General features: G+C 35.0%; 2 protein-coding genes across 15 annotated transcripts in view; one reads left to right on the forward strand and one right to left on the reverse strand.

Moving 5' to 3' along the window:
• Nucleotides 1–24,614, reverse strand: part of SUPT3H (SPT3 homolog, SAGA and STAGA complex component) — a 532,460-nt gene that overhangs the window by 505,569 nt on the left and 2,277 nt on the right. For 5 of the 9 annotated variants that reach the window (XR_002521342.2, XR_004184558.1, XM_017957910.2 and 2 more), the window contains exon 2: nt 14,080–14,180. Coding sequence is in view for 6 of the 9 variants with exons in the window: in XM_017957910.2 (XP_017813399.1) it covers nt 14,080–14,180 (101 nt within the window). In the remaining 3 variants the exon portion in view is untranslated. Of the gene's footprint in view, nt 1–14,079; nt 14,181–18,042; nt 20,516–20,545; nt 21,580–24,614 lie in introns of those variants that run through there. The other 4 variants (XM_021936736.2, XM_021936734.2, XM_021936737.2 and 1 more) reach the window with 4 other exon arrangements.
• The window catches only part of RUNX2 (RUNX family transcription factor 2), a 335,124-nt gene that overhangs the window by 22,522 nt on the left and 287,988 nt on the right, over nt 1–24,614 (forward strand). The gene's annotated exons all lie outside the window — the stretch shown is intronic.

Consider the following 24,614-nt stretch of genomic DNA (forward strand, 5'->3'; position numbering starts at 1 on the left):
AGGTGAGTGAACATTACCACCTCAGCTCTGCCTCGTGTCAAATCAGTTGCAGCATTAGATTCTCCAACCCTATTGTGAACTGCACATGCCAGGCATCTAAGTTGTGCGCTCCTTATGAGAATCTAATGCCTGATGATGTGAGGTGTAACCCTTTCATCCCAAAATCATACTCCCCATGTTCCCACCCCACCAACCCAGGTTTGTGGAAAAAATGTCTTCCATAAAACTGGTCCCTGGTGTCAAAAAGGTTGAGGACCGCTGTAACAGCTGGTCACAGAAACTAAGATACATACAAAAAAAAAAAATGTGCTAAATTAGTGAAAACACTTCAAGTATACTACTCACTCATCACTTCAGCCACACCCACAGAGACTGCCCTCCTACACTACACTGTCCCATCAAGATCACAATTTCCTATGAATTCTACGAAATTCAACACCTACCAGGAATACTTAGGTACCAGGCACTGTAAAACATGAAGTTTAAAACAATCCCCATAATCAGGGAGCTTACGGTGAGGAAGAGAGGTAGAAAAATACAAAGATCACTGTAACATAGTAAAATGAGGACTTAAAAGAGTATTACAAGTTACCACAGCACACAGAAAGGGAACTGAGTAGAGAGGTCAAAGAAGACTTCCGGGAAGATGGCATTTCCAAGGTGATACTTGTATTTTCTGTTACATTTTCTGTTCCTCCAGCTCTCTTAATGACTACTTCTACTCTACCTAGTTTTATACTTCACTAAAATCTCCAATCCCTTCTCCCTCCCCATTTTTCTCCAAATTGATCAACTCCATACTTTCTATTCTATACTTCCCAACCAGCCCAAAATTAGTGATCAGAACCTCCAACATCTCAAATTTCAATAGCCTTCTGCCACATCTGCCCTTCAAATACCTAAATTAACCCAATTATCTTTCTTTCCCAGCCCTATGCCCAGCTGCTGAGCACTTTGAAAGACTGGAATAGAGCCTGTTAGAGGCCTTATAAATGTTGACTAAGCTCAGCTGAGTCCTTGACAACTTAGGCAACAATGAGCATATTCTTAATTAGCTTTCTCTCCCTAACTCTACCACTGACATGACAAACCTTTACCACTCTCTTCCAACTCCCCTACCTCAAACCTTTGCCATCCCAACCAGCTGTCTTGCCGACTTCTTTAAAATGATATGAATGGTAATTAGGCATAGCTGAAAATAAATATTACCTGACGTTTTTTATAAGCAAAGAAAGTGTACTGAACTACAGATTTAGCAATCTAACTAAAAATCCTAACTGTATTTCATTGAGAAAAGAGTCACTCCCAAAGGACTTACAAATAACCTCTGATCATCTACCTGACAATTTCAGCCTTAGAAAATACAACAAAAAATCTGAACCAAGGAGTAAGCAAACCCCTCTCAAAATTGGTATTATGGTTATGCACCGAAGACCAAGTAGTTTTTTCCAGAAAAGAAAGTGTATCAACTTTTCCTAGTTTATGATCTCTTATTATAGATACAAATCTAATAAATTTGATTACTATACTATTGTAGACTGGAAGCAACATTCAAAAGGAAAGAAGGTGAAACACTGCTGGAGTCTGGCATGACAGCAACAAAATTACCAGCTGCCAAGGGGAGAGAAAACAAAAACTATAAAAATAAATCTATAAATTCAAACAAAATTACAGATTAGGACTATTTATCCTAGACACAAAGTACATTTTATGCTTCTATGATTCACTAGGACATCACTGTATTACAAGCAGAGTACTATGAAGCAACTGTACCTAGTATTCTGTTTATAAGTAGTCATTAATATTCATAATCTACTGTAGAAATAAATTTAAAATAGAATCATTTGGTCACTTAGATTATCTTCATGTATCTATGAGATAAAAATATATTAAATAACTTTATTCTTTATTACTTATATTGCATAGATATCTACATATATAATTCTATTAGTCAGAATGCAGTTTTATATATCTATTCAAAAATTAAACTGGTCATTTATTTCCAGCCATGTCTACCATTCAAAATTAAGACAATAACTGCATGATTTAAAATTGAGGGAAGAGTTTGGCTGATTTTTACATACTGCAGTCACAGCACAATTCTACATTCTAGCAAGAAAAACAAATATTAAAGAAAACTGAGAAGTTCTTCAGTCTCTAATAGTACAGTAGTTAACCAGCTCACTCATTAGTCAGTTGTTTTTACTGTTTCTCTCCAGTGTTGTTTCAAATAAACTTTCTAAATGTAAAATGATTTCATTAATCAACTTTAAAAGTAAAATGAATTGCACAGACCAATGTCTGAAATCTGAGTACACAGCAAAAACCAGAAAAAGAAAAGAAAAATGAAACTACTTAAAATTTGCACTTAGAATTTGTTTTGGAACTTGATAAAATGATTCCTAAAAATTCATCTGGAAAAATAAAAATAGGAAAAGAGTCAAAAATATTTAAAAAAGAAAAGTTATGCGGATGGACTTGAACTATAATACTAACTATTAAAACACATTAAGAAGCTATAATAACTAAAATAATGCAGTACTGGCAAAGAAACAGACTACTCAATGGAACAAAGCAGAAAATTTTAAAGTAATTTATTATCTGATGAAGGTAGTATTTCAATTCTGAGGAGAAATGAAGGCTTATATAATCTGAGATGGTAAGACCACTGACAAATCAATTTGAAGAAAAATTATTCTTAGAACCCTCCCTGACATCATACAACAAAACAATGGATTAAATATTAAAACCATAGAAACTAAAAATACAAAATGTAAGAAAGTGCATGAAGATATATATCAAAATCAAGGGTAGGACATTCTGTCAAAGACAGAAGCAATAAGATATACGACTGATTAAACTACATGAGCAATGAAAACTCTTATTTTTTTTGTAATCACTATATATGAACCTTAAGGAAACCGAAAGATTTAGGGGCTGGCGGGGAAAATAGGGAAAATGCCAAATATAACCAACAAAAGGTCAGTGCCTTTAGTATATCAAAGTTCCTTAACAGGAAAAAAATAAAATAAGTATAATTATACTAAGAATACAGACAAGCACAAAAGAAGAAATACATATGGCCAAAGTATTTTCAAGCCCAGTTGTCAAAGAAATGCTGAAAAACAACACAATATTTTTACTGTTAAAAACTGTCAGGGAAGATGGAGAGGTACTCTTATAACTTGATAGAAATACATGTTAGTTCAACTTTCCTATAGGAAAAATTAGGAAGTTAGTATCAAAAGTCTTTGGACTCAAAAATTCCTCCATGACTTTCAAATAGTAGGTATCAAGCTTCCATTATATCATTTTTAATAATAGTGGAAAAACTGGACATAATCTAATTACTTAACAGCAGGGGATTAAAAATAATATGATAGATATACATACAATGAAATAAAAAGATCTGATAACATAGACAGTTGTTCACAATATAGTAGGTGAAAGGAAAAAAGGACAGGTACCAAAAAAGCACAATAATGACTAAAAATTACTAAGAACTTAACAAAAAATTAAGTCACACACAAACGTACACACCCCCAAAGTGTATGACTCGCTTGGACAGGAATCATAGACACTTTTATTATCTTCTTTTTTGCTTATCTGTGTGAAGATCTCATTACTTCTACTGCCATTGCTAACTCATTTAGGGCTTGTCTGTTTCCTTGGATAATAAGGGGCTTCACTGCGTTTGAAGCTTCCTGATTTATTCAAACAGTAACTACACAAATGCATGCATGCACACATACACACACACACATACACAGTCTCCTATATGTTGCTATGCAGAGATCTCTAGACATATTTAGAAAAAGAAAAAAAACAGTTTTAGGCCAGGTGTAGCAGGTCACCCCTGTATTTCCAGCACTTTGGGAGGCTGAGGCGGGAGGATCGCTTGAGGCTAGGGTTTATAGTACAGCTTATAAAGATAATGCTGTGTATTTATCAACATGGAAAAGATATATATTAAGTAAAAATCCAAGTTACACAATAGTAATTATAATACACACTTTTGGTATTTTTTAATTTTTTGTATGCATTGGAAAGAAACTGGAAAGATAAATACCAAAACCTTAATAGCACTCTTGAGTTTTTTTTTGGAGACAGGGTCCCACTCTGTCACCCAGGCTAAAGTGCAGTGGTGCGATCACAGATCACTGCAGACTCAACCACTTGGGCTTAAGCAATCCTTCCACCTCAGCCTCCCAAGCATCAGGAGCCACAGGAGCATACCAAAAGGCCTGGCTTTTCGTTCTTTTTTTTTTTTTGGAGATGGGGTACCACTGTGTTGTACAGGGTGGTCTTAAACTCCTGGGCTCAAGCAATTCTCCTGCCTCAGCCTCCCAAAGTGCCGGGATTACAGGCATGAGCCACCATGCCCAGTTCCAATAAGCACTTTAATTTAATTTAATAATTAAGGTGTTAATTGTTATCTTTCTGTATTTTCCGATTTTTTTCTTTTCAGAAAACAACTGTCTCTATGAGGAAATATAAAAAAATACTTCATTTATTATAGAATAAAATGTTGATATAACAGCTCTCCTACCCATAAAATTTCCAGGATTTTTTATTGGGGGTGGGGGTTAACTGTTCCTAAAATATAAAATCCACCAATACAGAAAGAAGTGAACCAAGATCTTGTAGCTCCAAAACTAGTGTTCTCCACTGTATCATGCTACCTTAATCACTCAGATGTAGCATTATTTTTCTTTGTATCAATTTGCCCTTTGAAATATTTGTATTTAATTACAAATTCCAGATAAGTGAAGTTTTATTTCTATTAAAAATAAACATTAACTATGTTCACATACTTCTAAAGGATTAGAGATATATAAAAGACATTGATACGCTCAGATTCTAAACTGGAAGAGGCGGAATAAAAAAATACTATCAGTGCTTGACTTAGAAATGGGTTGTATTCCAAGTCTGAATGTTTGGAAAGTAATTCCAACCAAAAAGAATGTTATTTTTGTTGAATAAATAAATATTAATTGATTGCCAGGCCAACCCCAAAAATTTAATTTCCCCCCCTTTCCCCATTAAACACACATTACTGACCAGTGTAATACCGGAAGAGAGAGAAAGTCATGAAAGGCTAATAGGACTCTACCAGCCATGGCAAAAACTGGTTGTAACGTAGCTGTTTTAAGACACAGAAACCTATGAAAGGTAAAGAAGAAGAAAAGCAGTCAAAGATAATAGTTGTCACTCCTTCTCTAGAAAAGTGGTTGTGTACTCTCTTCTGTCATAGGAAAAAAAATTTTATGCCAATTAGAAAACTTTCTAATGACTACAACATTTTTTTCAAAGGCATATGGTGTTTCACAGTTAAGATTTTTTTTAAAGTCTACATAGATGTCCAAAAAAGATATATTTGCAAAAGATGGCATCCTCATTTGAATATATATTTTTGATATATTTTGATATATACTTTTGATATTAAAAGCACACATACATATACACACATATATGTTAATACATGTTAACGTCTTAAAACACATCAGAATGTATCAATTCTCATTTCTTTTTTTTTTTTTTTCCTTTTTTCGAGACAAGAGTCTCGCTCTGTCACCCAGGCTGGAGTGTAGTGTTGCAATCTCAGCTCACCGTAACCTCCACCCCCTAGGATCAGGCGATTCTCCTGCCTCAGCCTCCTAAGTAGCTGTGATTAAAGGCATGTGCCACCATACCTGGCTAATTTTTTTTTTTTTTTTTTAGTAGAGACAGGGTTTCACCATGGTGGTCAGGCTGGTCTCGAACTCCTGACTGACCTCAAGTGATCTGTCCACCTTAGCCTCCCAAAGTGCTGGGATTATAGGTGTGAGCCACCTCACCTGGCCCAATTCTCATTTCTTTGGCTGTAATGTAAAAGTGCCCACCAATCTCACATCTAGAGATAATCGAAACTGTGCTTTGGCAAACTTAACTATCATGGGACTTCAGAACCAGCAAAAAGTCAAAATCAGCAAGATTTATTCCTCTATATTAAGAATTTACTATTCTTTTCTAAAATTACACTCACCTTTTTAATTTACAGAATTTACTGTAAAGAGGCAAATCAATACATAATCATAGGCATCAAATATTAATTTCCTATCTAAAATTATTAACCACTCTGTGATATATTTTTAGTAATGAAGAATCCATTTTTATCTAGTACTTTTTTATTTTTTATTTTTTGAGACAGTCTCACTGTGTTACCCAGGCTGGAGAACAGTGGCAGGATCATGGTTCACTGCAGCCCTGACCTCCTAGATGCAAGTGATCCTCCTGCCTCAGCCTCCCAAGTAGCTGGGACTACAGGGCCCAGATAACTGCTTTTAATTTTATTTTCTGTAGAGGCAGCATCTCAAGTATGTTGCCCAGGCTAGTCTCAAAACTCCTGGCCTCAAGAGATCCCCCGACTTCAGTCCTCCAAAGTGCTGGGATTACAGACATGAGCCACCACACCTCGCCCCACTTTTCTAAAGATAAATTTTGAAGCTGGTACATTTAAATTAACAGGTTTTCAAAATATCACCATAATAAAAATAATGCATTGATAGAACACTTCACAACATATTGCTAATTTCACAGCTACCAGAAATTTTGCAAATCTAGCTACATAAAAATGAGAACCTAAAACTCATGATGACATATATATTCAATTATACATGCTGACATGATAATCAAGTGTAATACAATACATTCAGAGTTACAGTCAGAGGATTTTTCAGAAAGACTAAGCGTGTGTGTGTGTGTGTATATATATATAGAGAGAGAGAGAACACACATTCACAAAAGATCATTTTTAAGAAACTGAACACATTTCTTTATTATTCATACTTTCTAAAAAATGGAACATAAATGTAATATTAAACTTCTCAATCAAATCCGACTTGCCAAAGTAGCCAAATATTAACATCTTCAAAGCTATAAAGAACTGTGGGACAATGACAACTTAAAAAAGAGAGAGGGCAAAAAAGTAGATCAACGACTGTGTTAAAATCAAATATAAAAACAGGTTATAACATGTAAAATGTTATTTTTCCCAATCTCAAAAAAATATAATACATGCAACCCAGAAAAGAAGCATTCTATATATAATTTATATTTACTATATTTCTTCTGTGCTGCACAATATGGTAGCTATTTGCTAAGTTCAGGGCTAAACTTAAATGAAATTTACAATTCAGTTGCTCAGCTGCCTGGCTTATTTAATATACTCAATAGGCACCCGTGGCTAGTGGCTATCACACTGGACAAAAAAGAAATAAAATTTCTATCACTGTGGAAAGTTATACAGCATGCTATAATGTAGACAAATCCTTTCTTCTCTATAATTATGAAATTCTTCCCATTAAATTGCAAATATTTCCCCCTATACTTGAATTACTTTTTATAAACTCCTTATTAAGTGTGTTGATGATGATATTTATTTTTTTAAAAGGTAATGGTAACAATAGCACAATGTTTATCATCTGCCAGGAACTATACTAGTGTTTTAATTCAATCATCTCATTTAATCTTCCCTGTGAGGTAGATACAAGTTCACAATCTCTTATCTGAAACATGCATTTCAGAATACAAAGTTTTCAGATTTTTGAAAGTTAATACTGTACATAAATCACATAACACTTTCAGTAGAGTCTAGAGAAGTATTCAGGAACATGGTGAAATGTATGAACATTCACTCTAAAATTAAGAAAAGACCATAAATAGCTATACATCAATTACAGCCTGGCTCTACCATCAAATTAGTTCAGAACAGGGATTGCCACTCTCCAATGTGATAATCAGCAACTATACTGCAATTTTAGGCTGATGGATCTGTGAATTTTTACCTATTTTTCCCCATATAACTAAGGATTTTCATCACAGAATTACTCAAATAACTTCATCTACCTGAATTTCAAGAATTCATTTCTATAAGTAAGCAAGACACTTTTTTCCCTGGTAATTACACATATACTCCTAAACTAAAAGTTCTAATTATTACTTTCTCGTGAGAGAACTGATAGTAATATTTAAAAAAAAATAAATTATTTTATTTAGCCACATTTATAAAATGACATTTTTTAACACAAGCACTTAATTTAACTGGATCTAGAAACTTAAAGATTTCCTATTTCATTCCTGAAAGGAAAAAAGACTTTCCATTACACAGTGTTTTTATGTTCTCAATCTGCTTTTATACATATTCTCACTTTCAGGAAATCTGCCTTAATACATATTCTCACATTACAATTTGAAAACATTCCTGATTACTATTATAGTTATAAACTAAAGCATATCTTAAAATATCCCAAACAGATGCATTTCACAAAAAGTAAATGGGTAAGTTTACCACATATTTTAGTGTAATTTAAATATGAGAAATTAAGATCAACGATTATTTAACAGTGATAAAACATAAAAGTAGGATAGACATTTAAATATTCAAATAATATGGCCATATTTATATCCAAAATTATGAAATAACACAAATATGAGCATCTAATAAGGAGTATATGGTAAGTATAGAATTTCCATGAAAATTATCCTTTCTTTTAGTTACTGATATGCCCTTGCTGAAAAAAATTTGTTAAGATACAGGAAACTACAACAAATGCCATGATAGTATAAAAATGACAGGCTGGGCACAGACGCTCATGCTTCTAATCCCAACACTTTGGAGGTCAAGGTGGGAGGATCACTCGAGCCAAGGAGTTCGAGATCAGCCTGAGCAACATGGCAAAATCCTGCCTCTACAAAACAATACAAAAATCAGCCAGGTGTGGTGACCCACCCCTGTAGTTCCAGCTACTTGCTGAGGCAGGAGGATCACCTGGGACCTCGTTACTAATAACCAAGCAATCAACTGAAAAAACATTCAGCTTCCACATTTTATTTCATTATAGCACAGTAGTCACACATAAACTGTTAAAAGTTAATTTATAAACTAAATTTTGTAAATCAAAATAAAAAGTTTATTAACTGAAATGCAGTTTAGCATAAGTGTCAAGAGCACAGAATCTGGAATCAGACTTTCTGGCTTTAATCCAGAATTTGCCACTGACTATAGGATAGTATTTGGTGAGTTACTCCACCTTTGTGTCTCTATTCTTTCATCTATAAAAGGGGAATAATAGCATCTACCCTCACAGAGTTGTGTGAGGATGAAATGAAATGGCATATGGGAGGTACTCAAGAGAGTGTCTGGTACACAGCATGCTCTATACAAGTATTCATTATTATCACTGATACTATTAAAGCACCTTTGGAATTATAGTAGGTTCATACTTTTTATCTTCAGGAGTTTTTATTTCTTCCAGTTTCCTGAAAAACTTAAATGAACCAGGGAAACAATATCTGAAGGAAGCCTGTGTTAGCTTAAAAACCCGTCTACTAAAAATTCAGAGACTATACATATCAGGGCTCTCTAAAGTTAGATGAAGGGGGCACACATTCTTTCACAGCTCATATCTTCATAATACTTAAAAAATAGCCAAGTGATACCATTTCACATACAAAACAAAGGTCTAGTATAGTGCAGCAGTGAATAAATGGTCATTGCTATTTATCCCAAACACACTCAGGAGAAGCAGCAAATGTTACTGAGAAAATTATTAGTTCAGTTTTGGACATTCTAAACTCGAGGTGCTCACAGAATACTCAACAGACATTCCAGGAAGCGGGCAGAACTACAGACCTAAACATAGGTAGCTTATCCTCAGAAGAGTTCCTCATTCCCTCCTTTGTACTATCATGGAATTTTTCGCATCCTATTTCATTACAAATATTTGTCTCCTTCTCTACTGCTAGACTATACGCCTCTTGAAGGCATTCAGTTCCTGCCATATAAGAAGGACTCAGTAAATGATTTTTAGCTGGGCACAGTGGCACAATCCTGTAGTCCAAGCTATTTGGGAGACAGGGGCAGGAGGGTCACTTGTGCCTAGGAGTTCAAGATCAGCCTGGGCAACATAGAGACCCCATCTCAAAAATACAAAGGTAATTTTTTAAAGTGCAAAAATTGTAGAACTGTACAATTTAAAAATGTATTTTATTATATGTAAGCAAATTCTGATTAAATTTTTTTTTAATTTCTGGATGTTAGATAAGGATGAAATTTTCATTTGGAAGAATTCTTACAATATAAAAGTAACATGTAAACAAGATTTTTTCAATGTTATTGCTATTTATCCCAAAAACTCCCAATTTTTAAAAACGTGGTGACATTATAATTACTAAGCACTACTGAGCTGTGAAACCTGGCATCGTCATACTCAGGCCTGTAACTCTAAAAATGTACATGACAAGGCAGGAAATATATAAATGGGTAAAGTAAGGAAGAACTCAATGAAGACTCTCAAAGTGCATTTAAATTACTTAAAATTCTGAAGAAGTTTGTTAAAATACCTGTAATGTCGATGAAAAGATTTCATTTTCAAATTTACAGGCTGCTTGAGTTCAATAACCTAAAAATGAAAAACCTCTGGACCATTCCAGTACAGGTTATTCAAAGGAGCTGTGATAAACAGCATATAGCAAATATGCTCAGTTATATGCACTAGGTAAGGCACAACTGCTATCATCCCAACCCACTAACACTTGTTAGACTACTAATCCTTTCCTTTGAAATCTGTAAGAAGAGGCCAGGCACGGTGGCTCACGCCTGTAATCCCAGCACTTTGGGAGGCCAAAGCAGGTGTATCCCTTGAGGTCAGGAGTTTGAGACCAGCCTAGCCAACATGGTGAAACCCCATCTCTACTAAAAATACAAAAATTAGCCTGGCATGGTAGCACATGCCTGTATTCCCAGCTACTTGGAAGGCTGAGGCAGAAAAGTCACTTGAGGCCGGGAGGCAGAGGTTGTAGTGAGCAGAGATCGGGCAACTGCACTCCAACCCGGCAACAAAACTAGATTCCTCTCAAAAAAAACAAAAAACAAAAAAACAAAAACAACAAACAAACAAAAAAAACTTCTGTTAAGAATGTTTCACTGGTGGAATTTACCACCCAAATTCAAAATACAGTAAGTTCTCCAAGGCTCTAATACTAGGACAGATTGGTTGCCAGTTCTATATTTAATAGCAGATCATGACCATTTCATTTGTGCTTGACAACTAGACAACTTTCAGTGAAACCATTCCCCAGAAATGACACTACAATATTGTTACTTATTTAGAGGCCAGGGACCCAAAAGAACAACAACTCATTAATAGTGAATGGATGGGGAAGGCAGCAGCAGAGGATTGAAAAGGAGCAATATAAAAGGCTTAGTACCATGAACAGCAGCAGTAAAGTAGGGATTCCCAGAATGAAATTACTGTAACACAAAATAAACATAGCAGCATAAGTCCACACTTTCTCATTTGAAATACACATAAGAATTAAATATACATTGAGTCTAATTTTATACAATCAAAAGCCTAAAAATCTTGATAACAATAGAAATACTGGTAAATTTAAAAAGACTCTCCCAATTTTGGCCCTGTTTCCCTGTTCTATAAAGAAATTCATAAGGGGGGGGGAAAAACTTCAAACTATAAATGATGAATGTAACTATTAGGAATGGCCTCTCTATGAGGTCTGAAATAGAAGGAAAATGTACATTTCTTCCAGAGTTGTAGCCAACAATAACTTTTGCATTCCGAATCCAGCTTAGGTACATTGGTTGGGAAGATGTTTGCAAAAGTATTTAATAAGAAAGTGCTGAATTTAGCCTTTATTTTTTCTCAGTTTTTTTAAAATGGCCCAAGGTCCATCAAATGCACTAAACAGAAATTCTCCTAAGTATAAATGACAAAAGAATACTCTACAAGCTTTTAATTTAATTTTTAATTTTTGTGGGAACATAGTTTGGTTTTTTTAATATTTTATTTTTAATTTTGGTGGCTACATAGATTTTTTAATTTTTATTTTTAATTTTTGTAGCCTTCTTCTCAAACACAACTGTCTTTTACAGATCAGAGATTATCAAACTTTTTCTGTAAAAGACCATATAGCAAATATTGTCAGTTTTACAGGTCATATAGTCTCTGTTGCAAATACTCAACTCTGGCACAGAGCATGAAGGCTTCAATAGACAACAGATAGATGAATAAGCCTGGCTATGGTACAATGAAAATGATATTTACAAAAATAGGCAGCAAGCCCATGGCCATAGTTTGTTGACTTCTGCTACAGGACATCTGTTTTTAACTTTACTAACAAGTATATTGTTTTAATAAATACTATAAATTTCGAAATAAGATGTCTGGGATTTGCTTTAAAATACTTCATTTTTTTTTTAAAAGGGAGAAAGGTAAGGAGAAAGGTTAAATAAGACTGGAAAAACACAATTATTGTTAAAGCCCGATTATGGATATATGGGTTTCATTACACTGTAAGCTTGAAAATTCCCAAATTAAAAGTTTTAAAAATACAAGGTAAATCAATGAACCAGCTCTACAGAAAATGAATTTTTTCACCTTACTCTAAAACTTTTAAAACATGCTTAGTATTTTTAAACATAATTAACATAATACAACATAGAAGATTCTTAATATAAAGCCACTAAACTATAATGAAAAAACTTAAACTAATCCACAAAAATGTACATAAGCATAAACCCTTAAAATTCTCCATAATTTAAAATATAGGCTCACTTCATACAGTTGCTAAATATGTCACATTTATTGGCATCTCACCTGAAAGGTGCAATCAACTTTTGGCTTTAAAATATTTTTATAAGAAATATATTATTTATATTAACATATAATAGGCTTATTACTTTTCAAGTTAATACATAAATGTCTTTCTTTTTAAATTCTAAGTAATTCTGGCAAACACGGGAAAACCCTGCCTCTACTAAAAATACAAAAATTAGCTGGGTGTGGTGGCACACCCCTGTAATCCCAGCTACTTGGGAGGCGGAGGCAGGAAAATCGCTGAACCCAGGAAGTGAAGGTTGCAGTGAGCCAAGATTGTGCCACTGCACTCCAGCCTGGGCAACAGAGTGAGACTCTGCCTCAAAAAAAAAATTTTTTTAATAATAAATTCTAAGTAATAAATATTAATAACTATCACCGTAATAAACAAATATTCTTCAGGATCTTCAATGATTAAAAGTATAAAAGGATCCTGAGGCCAAAAAGTTTGAGAGCTCCTGAACTAAATGTTTTCAATATTGTATAAAGTAAGTTCATCATGCAATTACAAGACATATACTCAAACTCATTTTACCTTTTAACAGTAATCATCACATAGTGACATTAATTCAACTATGAAGGCTATCAATTTAGCCACAAGAGGAAGACACTTAAACCTTCAACAAAAATATTCTTTTAAACTACCTGATAAGTCATGAGTATGAATATGAATCCACAGGATAAGTCATGAATCCACAGGATAAGAAGAGCACTATAATATGTGGTCCCCCATCTTATACAGACAATTGTCTCCTGAACCAATATAATGAAAAACTACCATGTGTCAAAAGACATTTCTAATAAATGTGCCATCTCTTATCAAATCAAGAGATGTAGTTTCACCTAATGCAAGAAACCAGAAATCAAGCTGAACAGAGTCTTAAGAAATCTTAATGACTCTGCAACTTCCCAAAGATTGAATACATCTGTTTTTTAAATGCTCTAAGTTTTCCCCAGTGTTCTGAAACAGTGATTTCAAATATTATCAAAACTAAAAACTAACTTAAATTAGGCTTATTGAATTATTATGACAGTTGAGAAAAACTAAGACCTTCCACGTGAAAACATTCCAACCGTCCAAGAATATAATCAGTCTCAAAATTTCCTAAATCTATAAACTAGAATAGAAATAAACAATACATAACACAGACTCAGACAAATATTAGAGCAAATATGTCCACATAATTATTCATTCTATCATTTATAAAGATGAATCAATACTCATTTTTCAAATACAGTACCACTGTAGCATTTTTAACCAATTTTGCCTCTACATACAGCAATTTAAAATGTTATCACAGTATTTCATTTTTACTTGATTAATAACAAATTATTCCCAAGTTTTATAAATGTTATGTCTATTGCCTTTCAACATGAATAAATTTAAAATAGTAATAGCAACAGCATGCAAGGATATACTTACATCATACTCTGTAATTCTGTTGCAAAGCTTATAGACTTCCCTGTATTCCTTCCACTACTTGAAGTTGCAGTAGACATTGGACTAGCTGCAGTATTATTCATCTAAATAAAAAGGAGAAATAAAGCTTACAAAATATACCTAGCTATAAGTAAATGCAAAAAAAAAAAAAGGAAGCAAATATAAATTATTTCAAAAACTAGAGAAAATTTAAATTTCTGATTTGCTTTGCATAAAACTGATTCACTTATACTTAATGTTGTTTATTAAAATGAAATAGCAAGGTGGAAAAAAACTAGTTAAGTAAGATGTCAGCCAATTACTCACTTCAGTGATAAATACTTTAGCACCTATTTTATGATAGGTAATGTAAAAACAGTATTTATTAACATATTTTACTAGAGCTAATTGGTTTTCAAAATGAGCTTCAGGGAGCCCTATGGTTCATCAGCAATGCTTCAGGGAGTTCCAGGCGGACCCCTAGCACAACACACCCCCAGTTTAAAACAGAACAACTCTGACTTTTCTAGTTGATATATGAAGGTTCCAAGTAAGATTTCATTTAAAGAAACAATTCCACAGCTGAAAGATACAAAATTAGAAAACTACAGCATAATCTAATTCCCATTTGAACAAAAGCCTAAAATACAAATAATATTGTCAATCAGTAGATCAAAAGCATTGTGATATTTTATAATCCTATGGGTAAATAACTTATTCAATTTAAAATGTGACATTTTCCCAATAAAATTAAGGTGATGCATAATGATAAATTGGGTGCCAATCCTAATGTATGCCATTTTATTTAATGCATTAAAAAAATTAGCAAGATTTAGTCAAAGTAACATTAAAATAATGTCATGAAAGTAGGTAAAGCCTCAACTATTATACTATTATACTGGAAGTGCTCAATAAACATTAGTTATTATTTCATAAGCTTGTATAAACTTTGCAAAGCTGTAATTTTCCTTAAAATATTTTTTGCAGATTCTGAAGAAGAATGTAAGATATTTAACAACATATGAAAAAGTAAAACAGTGCAGAGGACTTTTAGTAAACGAAGAGGGCAGGTTCTGGAGTCAGACTGCCTAGATTTGAATCCCACCTCTGCTCCTTTGCTAAGACTTTGGGCAAGTTACCTAACTTCTCTGTGCTTCAGTTTCCTCATCTGTAAAGGGCAATGATAATCTCACCTTCTTAGGGCTGTTGTGAGAATTAAATGAATACATACAAAAATTTAGAACAGCACTGACAGCACACAGTGAACACACAATAAATGTTAACTGTTATAATAAACAGACCTTAAGAACTCCCTCTTCCACGAACAGGGAAAATTAAGGAAGAAAAAAGAATTCCCCTTCTTGATCTGCTAAAAGCTTTTATATAAATTTAGATGTATTACCCTTTTTTCACAATCACACAAGTTTGTAAAACTTAAATATTTTTACTAAAAGACCTCTATGCAACTACACAAATATTAAGTAGCTTCTTTGTAAGTTTAGTTTTCACTGACGACATCACTACGACTACTACTCACTTGGGCTCAAAATCTCAGTCACTACCTTGGACTCCTTCTCCTGCACCCTACAATTTGTAAAAAGTCAAGTAAATTCTACTTGCTGTATGTTCTCACATCCTTCCCCTCTTGTCCTACTGCTATGGCCCCCTAAAAACTCTTAATCTACATCTTCTATCTCCATTTCAGTTCATTCTCCAAACTGCAGCCAAATTTATCTTCTTAATACATCTTTCTAATCTAACAACTCCTATGGGTAATGATAAAATTCATAAAGGGAACCTAAACCAGGGTCACTTAGCAAGGGCTGGGATGGAAGGGCTGGGCCCCACAAAAGGAGGACGGGGAAAAAAGCTACTACAAATCACTGATGGAGATAGGCCTTATATGAAGCTTTTGAGAAGGCAACAGGACAAAGATCTAAGGCAAGCAGCACACTAGCTAGGTGACTAGGTTTGAAATATACCAATATCCCTCTGGTCTAGTCTGAGGGCCCTAACAGCCAGGCCAAAACCACTATACCAAGAATGCAAGAACACAAAAAGAGAAGGAAAACAAAAACGTTCCACTCAAACTGAGCCTGAAAACCAAAATTCTAAAACATATGAAGAACTTAATGCTAAGAAACACCATCACATTTTTTAAGCCTAAATTTGTGCCATTGTTTAAAAAGACTTTCGGAGTAAGTACTTTCTCTACAAATAATATAGGAAAAGAAACATAACCATTTGAAACTTGGATTAAAAAAAAAAAAAATCACAAGTCCAAGACTGGGAGAAAATAGGAACCCAAGGACTTCCATAAACAGTCCTGCAGAATTGGGACAAAATGCAAAAAAAGGGAGCCTGGATTTCTCAAAGACCTCAGAAAATGTTCCCTTGTTGTCCCAATAGAAGGCTGACAGAGCTATCTGGGACAACATGTTAAACTCAAAAATTAAGTAGTAACCCCAGCCTCCAGAATGTTATGATTTGAGTTGACTCAACAGATTTGACAGACATGCCATTCCATGGGATTATCCATCCTATGGTCAAATGTCCTGAGACATTGCTGGAGCAATCTGCTCCTTTTTCATTTTCAAATCCAGTCACCCAAACCTAGTTTATTATAACCATGATCATCCTTTCACAGTCAAGTCAATTTTTATATCAAACAGGTGAATAACATTTTTCTTGACATGATGAGCTGATAGCTCATTAGACTCTTTAAAATAATTATTTCCCGTACCCACATTCTGTTTGATTTAGATAATTAACTTCTTTTGACATTAACTTCTTTACACATCAAAGTCCTATCATTCCAATGCTCTATTTCCTTTCTTCTAGACATTAAAAAAGAAAAGTCTGTTAAAAGCAGAAGCACTCAAGTCAATTTTCACTAATAAATACAGTTACCGTGGAACTGAAAACCTACTGTAATCTTCTCAATGGGTTAATGTCCTGCAGTTGTTTCAGCTTTCAATTGAAAATGCATCTGTTTGCCATATTTTACAAAATGAATTCAGATGTGCAGATTGGGACCTAGATTATTTCAACATGCCAGAGTTTAAATGTGAACCCAAGGAATAAGTTCATATCTGATTAATAGTATTTAAACCTGATCATTAAGCTAATAGCTAATACTATAACACACCTGTAAAACTGTGTTCCGGAGAAGAAAATTTGGCATTTATCTTTTAATTTAAAATTATGGAATTTAAGGATACACCCCTATCCTTAGAAAACACTGCTATCAAAAAAAAAAGTTTTAACTGTAGTGAAGTTAATCACAAAAAGTAAACTAAACAAAATGCAATGAATATGCTACTGGGTTTCTAGTTAGATCTCATATTTTGGGGGACTAAATAACCACAGAAGAAATACCATGAAACATCTTTAAGCTTAAAAGACCTCAAATTGTCGAGAACCTTACTACTAGTTTCTGCACCCTCCAAACATCATCAAAATCTGGACTGTGAAAACTATCAGTCAACCCATTAACTAAAAGAGAGAAGTTTTAATCTTATCTTCTATACTGCTGAAGAAAACTATTTCAGCAGACCTATGTACTGATTTTGAGCATCTACAGTCTCAATTCTAATGATAACCTGAACATCCCACATAATATAAATTAATAGAAAACTTTTATAATTAGAATATTTTTATTTTCATAAAATTCCAAAGGCAGGAAGCAATTACGGTTAAGCCAACACTATTATACACTGCGTTTTAGTTTTGTTGTTTAAAAAAAATCAGGTTACATCATGATCTAAATTTCTTCTGTTGTGAAAAATAATACCAAATGGTCAATCACTGAGAATGCAAAAAATTAAAAATTAAATACATAAAATATCTATAAAAATGTCTAGACCTAGTGTTTAGAATAATACAATGGTAATCTCAGTATAGTAATATATGCCCCATTTTAAGTGGACTTTGGAAGGTATTAAAAAGCCTGGTTTATAAACTTACCTCAAATCAGTCCCACCTGACCTTGCCAGCCTCCTTTTCTACAGCAGTCAAATCAAACTTTCCCCATCTCCAGAACCATCCCATGTTCTTTTGAACCTTTACCCCTATAGCTCTCTCTACTTGCAATACCTTTTGAAACAATACAGTATCTGTCAACCTATCCAAAATCTATTGCCTAAGCCCATCTCCAAGAAACCTTCCCAGATATGTAAACAAAAGAAATTCTTTCTCTGACATCTAATTATTTTAGTTTATATTAGTTTAATATTAAATTAACTACTTTACTGCATACTAATTATTTTAGTTGAATAAGCCTCTGTCCCACAGTGAATCCCTACCCCAGCTATGGACAGCTGACATCATCTTCTACGTCCAGAGAAACAAAAAGCTATCATTTAGTCATTCCCTCCACTCTCCTCCACCAAAGACAGTGTATCCTCCTCCCTTAATTCCCTCCTCTTATAATAAAGACACCCACTCATTTAAAGCTAACACCACCAGTGCTTTGGATTCTTCATACCTAAGAAGGGCACCTACTACAGGCCAAACACTGTTCTAAAAGGTAGGGATATAGTAGTGACTAAGTCAGACAAAAAAAAATACATTATAATGCAAGAGACAAGCACATAAACAAATATAATTTGAGGAAATAACAAATACTATGAAATAAGAAAAACAAGTTGATTTCAACTAGGAGGTGGCATTTAATATAAGATCTGGAAGGGAGCTCTGGAGAACTTCCCAACAAAAAGAACAGCAAAGTACCAAAATCCTGTGGCCAGTGTGGCTAGAAAGACATGAACGCAGGGGTAGCAAGAGGGCAGATCTTATAAAGCCTTTAGGCCACAGGAGTTTACATTTCACTTAAGTGTAATGTGAAGCTATTAGAGAATTTTGAAAAGGGAAGTTACTTGAAATGTTTTAGGTTTTAAAAAGATAACTCCAGCAGCGGGGAGAATATACTATACGGAAGCAAGAGTGCAATCAAGACCAGTTAGGAAGTTACTGAGGTTGTGTGCAGACAAGAGATGACAGTGGCTTGAATTAGTTTAACGAGTGGAGATGATGAGAAATGGTCAGATTTCTGGAACATATTTTGAAAGCAGAACTGATTTGCTGATGGATTACACGTGGGGTGTGAGAGAAGCGCAGTCAAGGATGACTGAATTCTGGGGCCTCAGAAACTGGTTGAATGGTGGTGCCATTTACTGAGATCCAGAAGACTGGGAAGGAAAAAAAAAACAGTTCAGTTGGGGCTATGTTAAGTTTGAGACAGCTATTAGACATTCAAGTGGAGATTTTAAAAACCTGCAGAAGCTTTGTGAGAGATGTTGTCAAGCAGAAAACTGAAATAAAACCCATGGTCACAAGATTTTTGTTAAGAAGGATAATTAATATAATAGAACTTTGTATAAGGATATAAGGATCAACTAATCTCATAAGTTCAATTTCTCTGTCAGGAATAATTTGTCTCACAGGATTGCATATAATGGGCACTAAAAATAATCCGAACTGAAAATATCAAAACACCCTGTAAACGTGAAAACTACCCCCATCCTTTCTCTCTAGATGATAAACAGCTAAAACTGCAGCATTACATATCCTACATGAGCATCTTTTGGAACTAACAGACACCGGAGCCCAGTGATAGACTGCTACAAGACACAGGAGTTTCTAGTATATCTTCCTTCTTTAGTCTCATATTCAGTTTCTATTCCATATGCTTTCATATCCAGTACTCTCACAGAAAAATTGAGTTTAAAAAAAAATTCTTTGCAAAAACAGTCCCTAAAGTACACTGCAAATGTGCCTATCAGATTATCCTTAAGCCCTGACAAATGGCACATAGCACACTTACTTTTCCAACACTAAAACACTGTTGTTTTTACTCAAACTTTATAATAGAGTTGCTTAATGGTTAACTTTTGAGATATGTGGAAGATTTTGGCACCAATTACACTCCTAACAGTAAGAGGTAAGTGTATTTGACAAAGATGTCAAAAAATAAGCAGCTCCCTTAAAAATCAACACTCTCTTCCAGTCGAGAGTCACATTTTAGAAATATTAAAGCTTATGAGAATTCTGCATTAAACAATTTACAAAATATCTGACGTGTTTAAAAACACAGTTTACGTGACCAAAAAGAAAAAGGAATGGGGGATTTACTGTAGGCATGTAAAAAACAGATGAATTTGGAGTTTATAAAGGGTGTTTCACCTGTGTTAGCTCACTTTTTTTTTCCCCCACAATTACCCTACAAGACAAGTATTCTGCCTCTACCAACTAAGACTGGCTGAAGATCACAAATTCAGTAAACAACAGGCTTTGATCCCAGATAGCTGATAACCTGAAATATTCAGGCCATTTAGATATACTATGTTTTAATAAAAATCCTCATTTTAGAGCCTTAGTTTTTTCATTAGTAAAAGAGCTCTATCTCCTAAAACACTAAAATATTGTGAAATTACTGAAAAGTTGTAAACATAGCAGTCAGGGGACTTACATAGTCATTAAGTTTTCTTGGAGACTGATGACTTTAAACACTCAGTTAAGAAATTCTTCGTTTAAAAGAAAATCTTAGGTAGATGGATAAGCAACTGTAACAGACAAATATATATGCAAATTGGTGGGAGGGAACCAAAGACATCTGAGCAGACTTCAGAACTACAGTTTGAAAATCACTAATTTCCTCCAAATCCCTCATTTTTCAGGTGAGGAACTGAAGTCCAGAGGGGTTTCTTGAACTGCCCAAGGACACACTACTATTTAGTGATACAAGCTGGGACTAAATCTGAGGTCCCCCGACACCTGGTCCAGAGTTCTTTCTACTATACAACAAGGAATATACAAATAAAAGTTTATCATAACTAACCCACAAGGCCTCCACAATGTGTATGTCACACTGAACTGTGTTGTGAAATATTAATATCTGCCTATGCCAAACCACAATGGGAGCAGTAAAGAGCTAGGCTCTGGAGTTAAATTATAGGCTCTAACACTTACACATGACCTTGGGCAAGTTATGCCACCTCGCTGCCTCAGTTTCCTCATCTCTAAAATGGAGATTAATTACTCCTCTCCTAGGTTACATAAAATAACATATGTACAGCCCTTAGGAAAGTGCCTTGTACATATCAGGCATTTAGTTCATGCCAACAATGATGATGAACTCAAGCAAAAGCAAAGCTTCTTGAAAATATATCACAAAAGATTATTGTTAAACATGTATATCCTCAAAGAATGTTATGACTAATAAAGACTAACATGAATACCGTGAAATATATAGAATTCAGTCATAAAACCACTATAGCATTTAAATCGCAAAAGTACATTTCAAGATTTTTTAAATGATTTATATTTGTATGTTATTTTAGTTAATATAGTCACATAAATTATTTCAATTTACTTGTCCTGTGAATTCAACAGCATCTTTTCAGTAACTCCTACCTACTATACACCAAACAGTGTACTATTTTCTTTTTATTTTCAAACAGGGTCTCTTTCTGTTGCTCAGGATGGAGTACAGTGGCACAATCTCAGCTCACTGCAGTCTCCACCTCCTGGGCTCAAGCAATCTTCCCACCTCAGCCTCCCAAGCAGCTGGTACTACAGGCACCAACCACCAAGCTCGGCTACATTTTTTTTTTTTTTTTTTTTTTTTTTTTTTGAGATGGAGTTCTGCTCTGTTACCCAGGCTGGAGTGTAACGGCACAATCTTGGCTCACTGCAACCTCCGCCTCCAGGGTTCAAGCAATTCTGGTGCCTCAGCCTACTAAGCAGCAGGTACATGCCAAGACATGCAGCTAATTTTTGTATTTTTAGTAGAGACAGGGTTTCACCATGTTGGCCAGGCTGGTCTCAAACTCCTGATCTCAGGTGATCCACCCGCCTAGGCCTCCCAAAGTGCTGGGATTACAGGTGTGAGTCACTGTACCCGGCCCAGCTAATTTTTGTTTTAAATTTTTTGTAGAGACTAGGTCTCATTATATTGCCCTCACTCTTAGGCTCAGGCAATCTGGACATGTCTTAGCCTCCCAAAGTGCTGGTATTACAGGCATGAGTCACAGAGCCAGCCACTATTTTCATGTTCATGATCTTATTTAACCTTCACTACCCATTAACTAAGGGCCAGATATTTTCAAAGGGAGAACTACAGTACAAAAAAGCCTGACAGACCCATTCTAGAAAGTAAGAGCCTCATTAGTATAACCTATTCGGTGGGAATATGTTTGGATAAATGAGATACAATGGAAAGAACACATCAAGTAAGTGCCCAAGAAAATGTTCGTTCTTCCTTAGCAGTATGGGGTTGTTTTCTGTAGAAAATATATTGTGACCAGATCAAAAAAGCACCATTACTGTGACTTAAAATATTATTTGTTTTTTTTGTGTTTGGTTTTTGAGACAGAGTCTCACTCTGTCACCCAGGCTAGAGTGCAGTGCACGTTCTCGGCTCATAGTAACCTCCGCCTTCCGGGTTCAAGAGATTCTCCTGCCTCAGCCTCCTGAGCACCTGGGACTACAGGCATGCACCACCATACCCAGCTAATTTTTTGTATTTTTAGTAGAGATGGGGTTTCACCATGTTGGCCAGGCTGGTCTCCAACTCCTGACCTCAAGTGATCCGCCCACCTCAGCCTCCCAAAGTGCTGGGATTACAGGCGTGAACCACCACACCCGGCCTGTGACTTACAATATTATTTGTAAAAGAGAACTGTCTTCAGTAATAGTGCCTATTATACACTATCTATGCTGTTACACAAAATTTGCGGAACAACTTCTGCAGGTCACTCTTTAGTGGAGGCTATAGGTAGACAAGACAAAACCAATTCAATATAAAAACGTTTGTAAGGACGACAATTTTTAAACGTAATTCTCATTTGATGCCACCAACAGTCTTATGAGAAGGTGGGATGAGGTTGGGTACTAATTCTATTTTACTGATAAGGAAATTGAGGCACCGATATTAACAAGTTAAATACCTTAACTGAAATGACAAAATGTGGCAGAAAAGGGCAAAAGCTAGGTTTATAGAATTGCGTCTTAGTGCTCTGTTCACCAACCCACAGAACATCTCAGAACGTTATTATCACTTCTAGATTATCCAATAAACTTAAGGCTACAGCAGCTAATAGTTACTGAACTACACCCAACACATCACATGAGTTATTTAAATTAACCTCTTAAGAACCTAGCAGCAGAAGCCATCGCCATCTTCATTTTATAAATGAGGAACCGAGTATTCTTAGGAAGATTAAATAATTTGTCCCAAATCACATGGTTAGGAAGCAGCTGAGTGAGAACTCAAATCAAGTGTTAGAGCCTCAATAAAATATTTTACCCACTTCAGTATAAACTTAATAATGCATGTAGCTGAGTTATTTTTCATTATTTAAGTAAACTGTAAGTAAAACTCGTCTTTAACATTCTAATACATAATCAGATTTCTGATGGATTTCACTATTCAACCTCACCATAAAATAAAATCAGTGTTATTTCAACACAAATACTCAATCTCCTGATTTGACTGACACAGACTAATGCTTTGCAGTCATCCCCACCAAAAGATAATTTTCTTCCAGAGGGAACCAAAACTCAAGCTGCTAAAGATTTCTATCCAAAGCAAAATTTTAAATTATCAGTGGCTTACATGGGAAAGTCACTTGCTGGCCTTATTCCAGGTATCTCATTTATTATTTAGACACAACAACAGTAATTTTGTCACTGTTTTAAAGTATATTTCTGGCCTCGCGCAGTGGTTCACACCTGTAATCCCAGTACTTTGGGAGGATGAGGCGTGTGGATCACTTGAAGTCAAGAGTTCAAGACCAGCCTGGCCAACACAGTGAAACTCTATCTCTACAAAAAATACAAAATTAGCTGGGCATGGTGGCATGTGCCTGTAATCCCAGCTACTCAGGAGGCTGAGGAGGGAGAATCGCTTGAACCCAGGAGGCGGAGGTTGCAGTGAGCTGAGATCACACCATTGCACCCTAACCTGGGCAACAAGAGCGAAACTCCGTCTCAAAAATAATAATAAAGTATTTCTGATATTGCAATGTGGTTAATTGTCCTAAAACTATATATTACAAGTTCCAAGAAGGCTAACAGTAGGGTGACATTATTATGTGGTCCCAATTCGAACATTTTTGATAGTGAAAGGGGTTCTATTAAATTAAATAATTGTGCTGGAACAATCAGGCTTTATACCATGACTGCCTCAGAAAAATTAAGATATTATGGTCACCCATAAAAGCACCCCATTCTGATTTGCATATTATGAGCTATTCTCTCCATCTGATTTAATTCGTGGGCTTTATTGTTCCAGATTTAACCATTATCTTCAGCCTTAAGACCAAGAGCATCTTTTTTTTTTTTTTTTTTTTTTTTTTTTTAAGAGACAGGGTCTCCCTCTATAGCCCAGGCTGGAAGGCCTGGCCTGACCATGATTCACTGCAGCCTTGAACTCCTGGGTTCTCAGCCTCCCAAAGTGCTGTGATTACAAGCATGAGCCAACGTGCCTGACCCAAGGGCACACCATTTTACAGACATCAGGCCAGGGTTAAGGGTGC

The sequence above is a fragment of the Papio anubis genome, chromosome 6, assembly GCF_008728515.1.
Source record: "Papio anubis isolate 15944 chromosome 6, Panubis1.0, whole genome shotgun sequence".
Taxonomy (NCBI): Eukaryota; Metazoa; Chordata; class Mammalia; order Primates; family Cercopithecidae; genus Papio; species Papio anubis.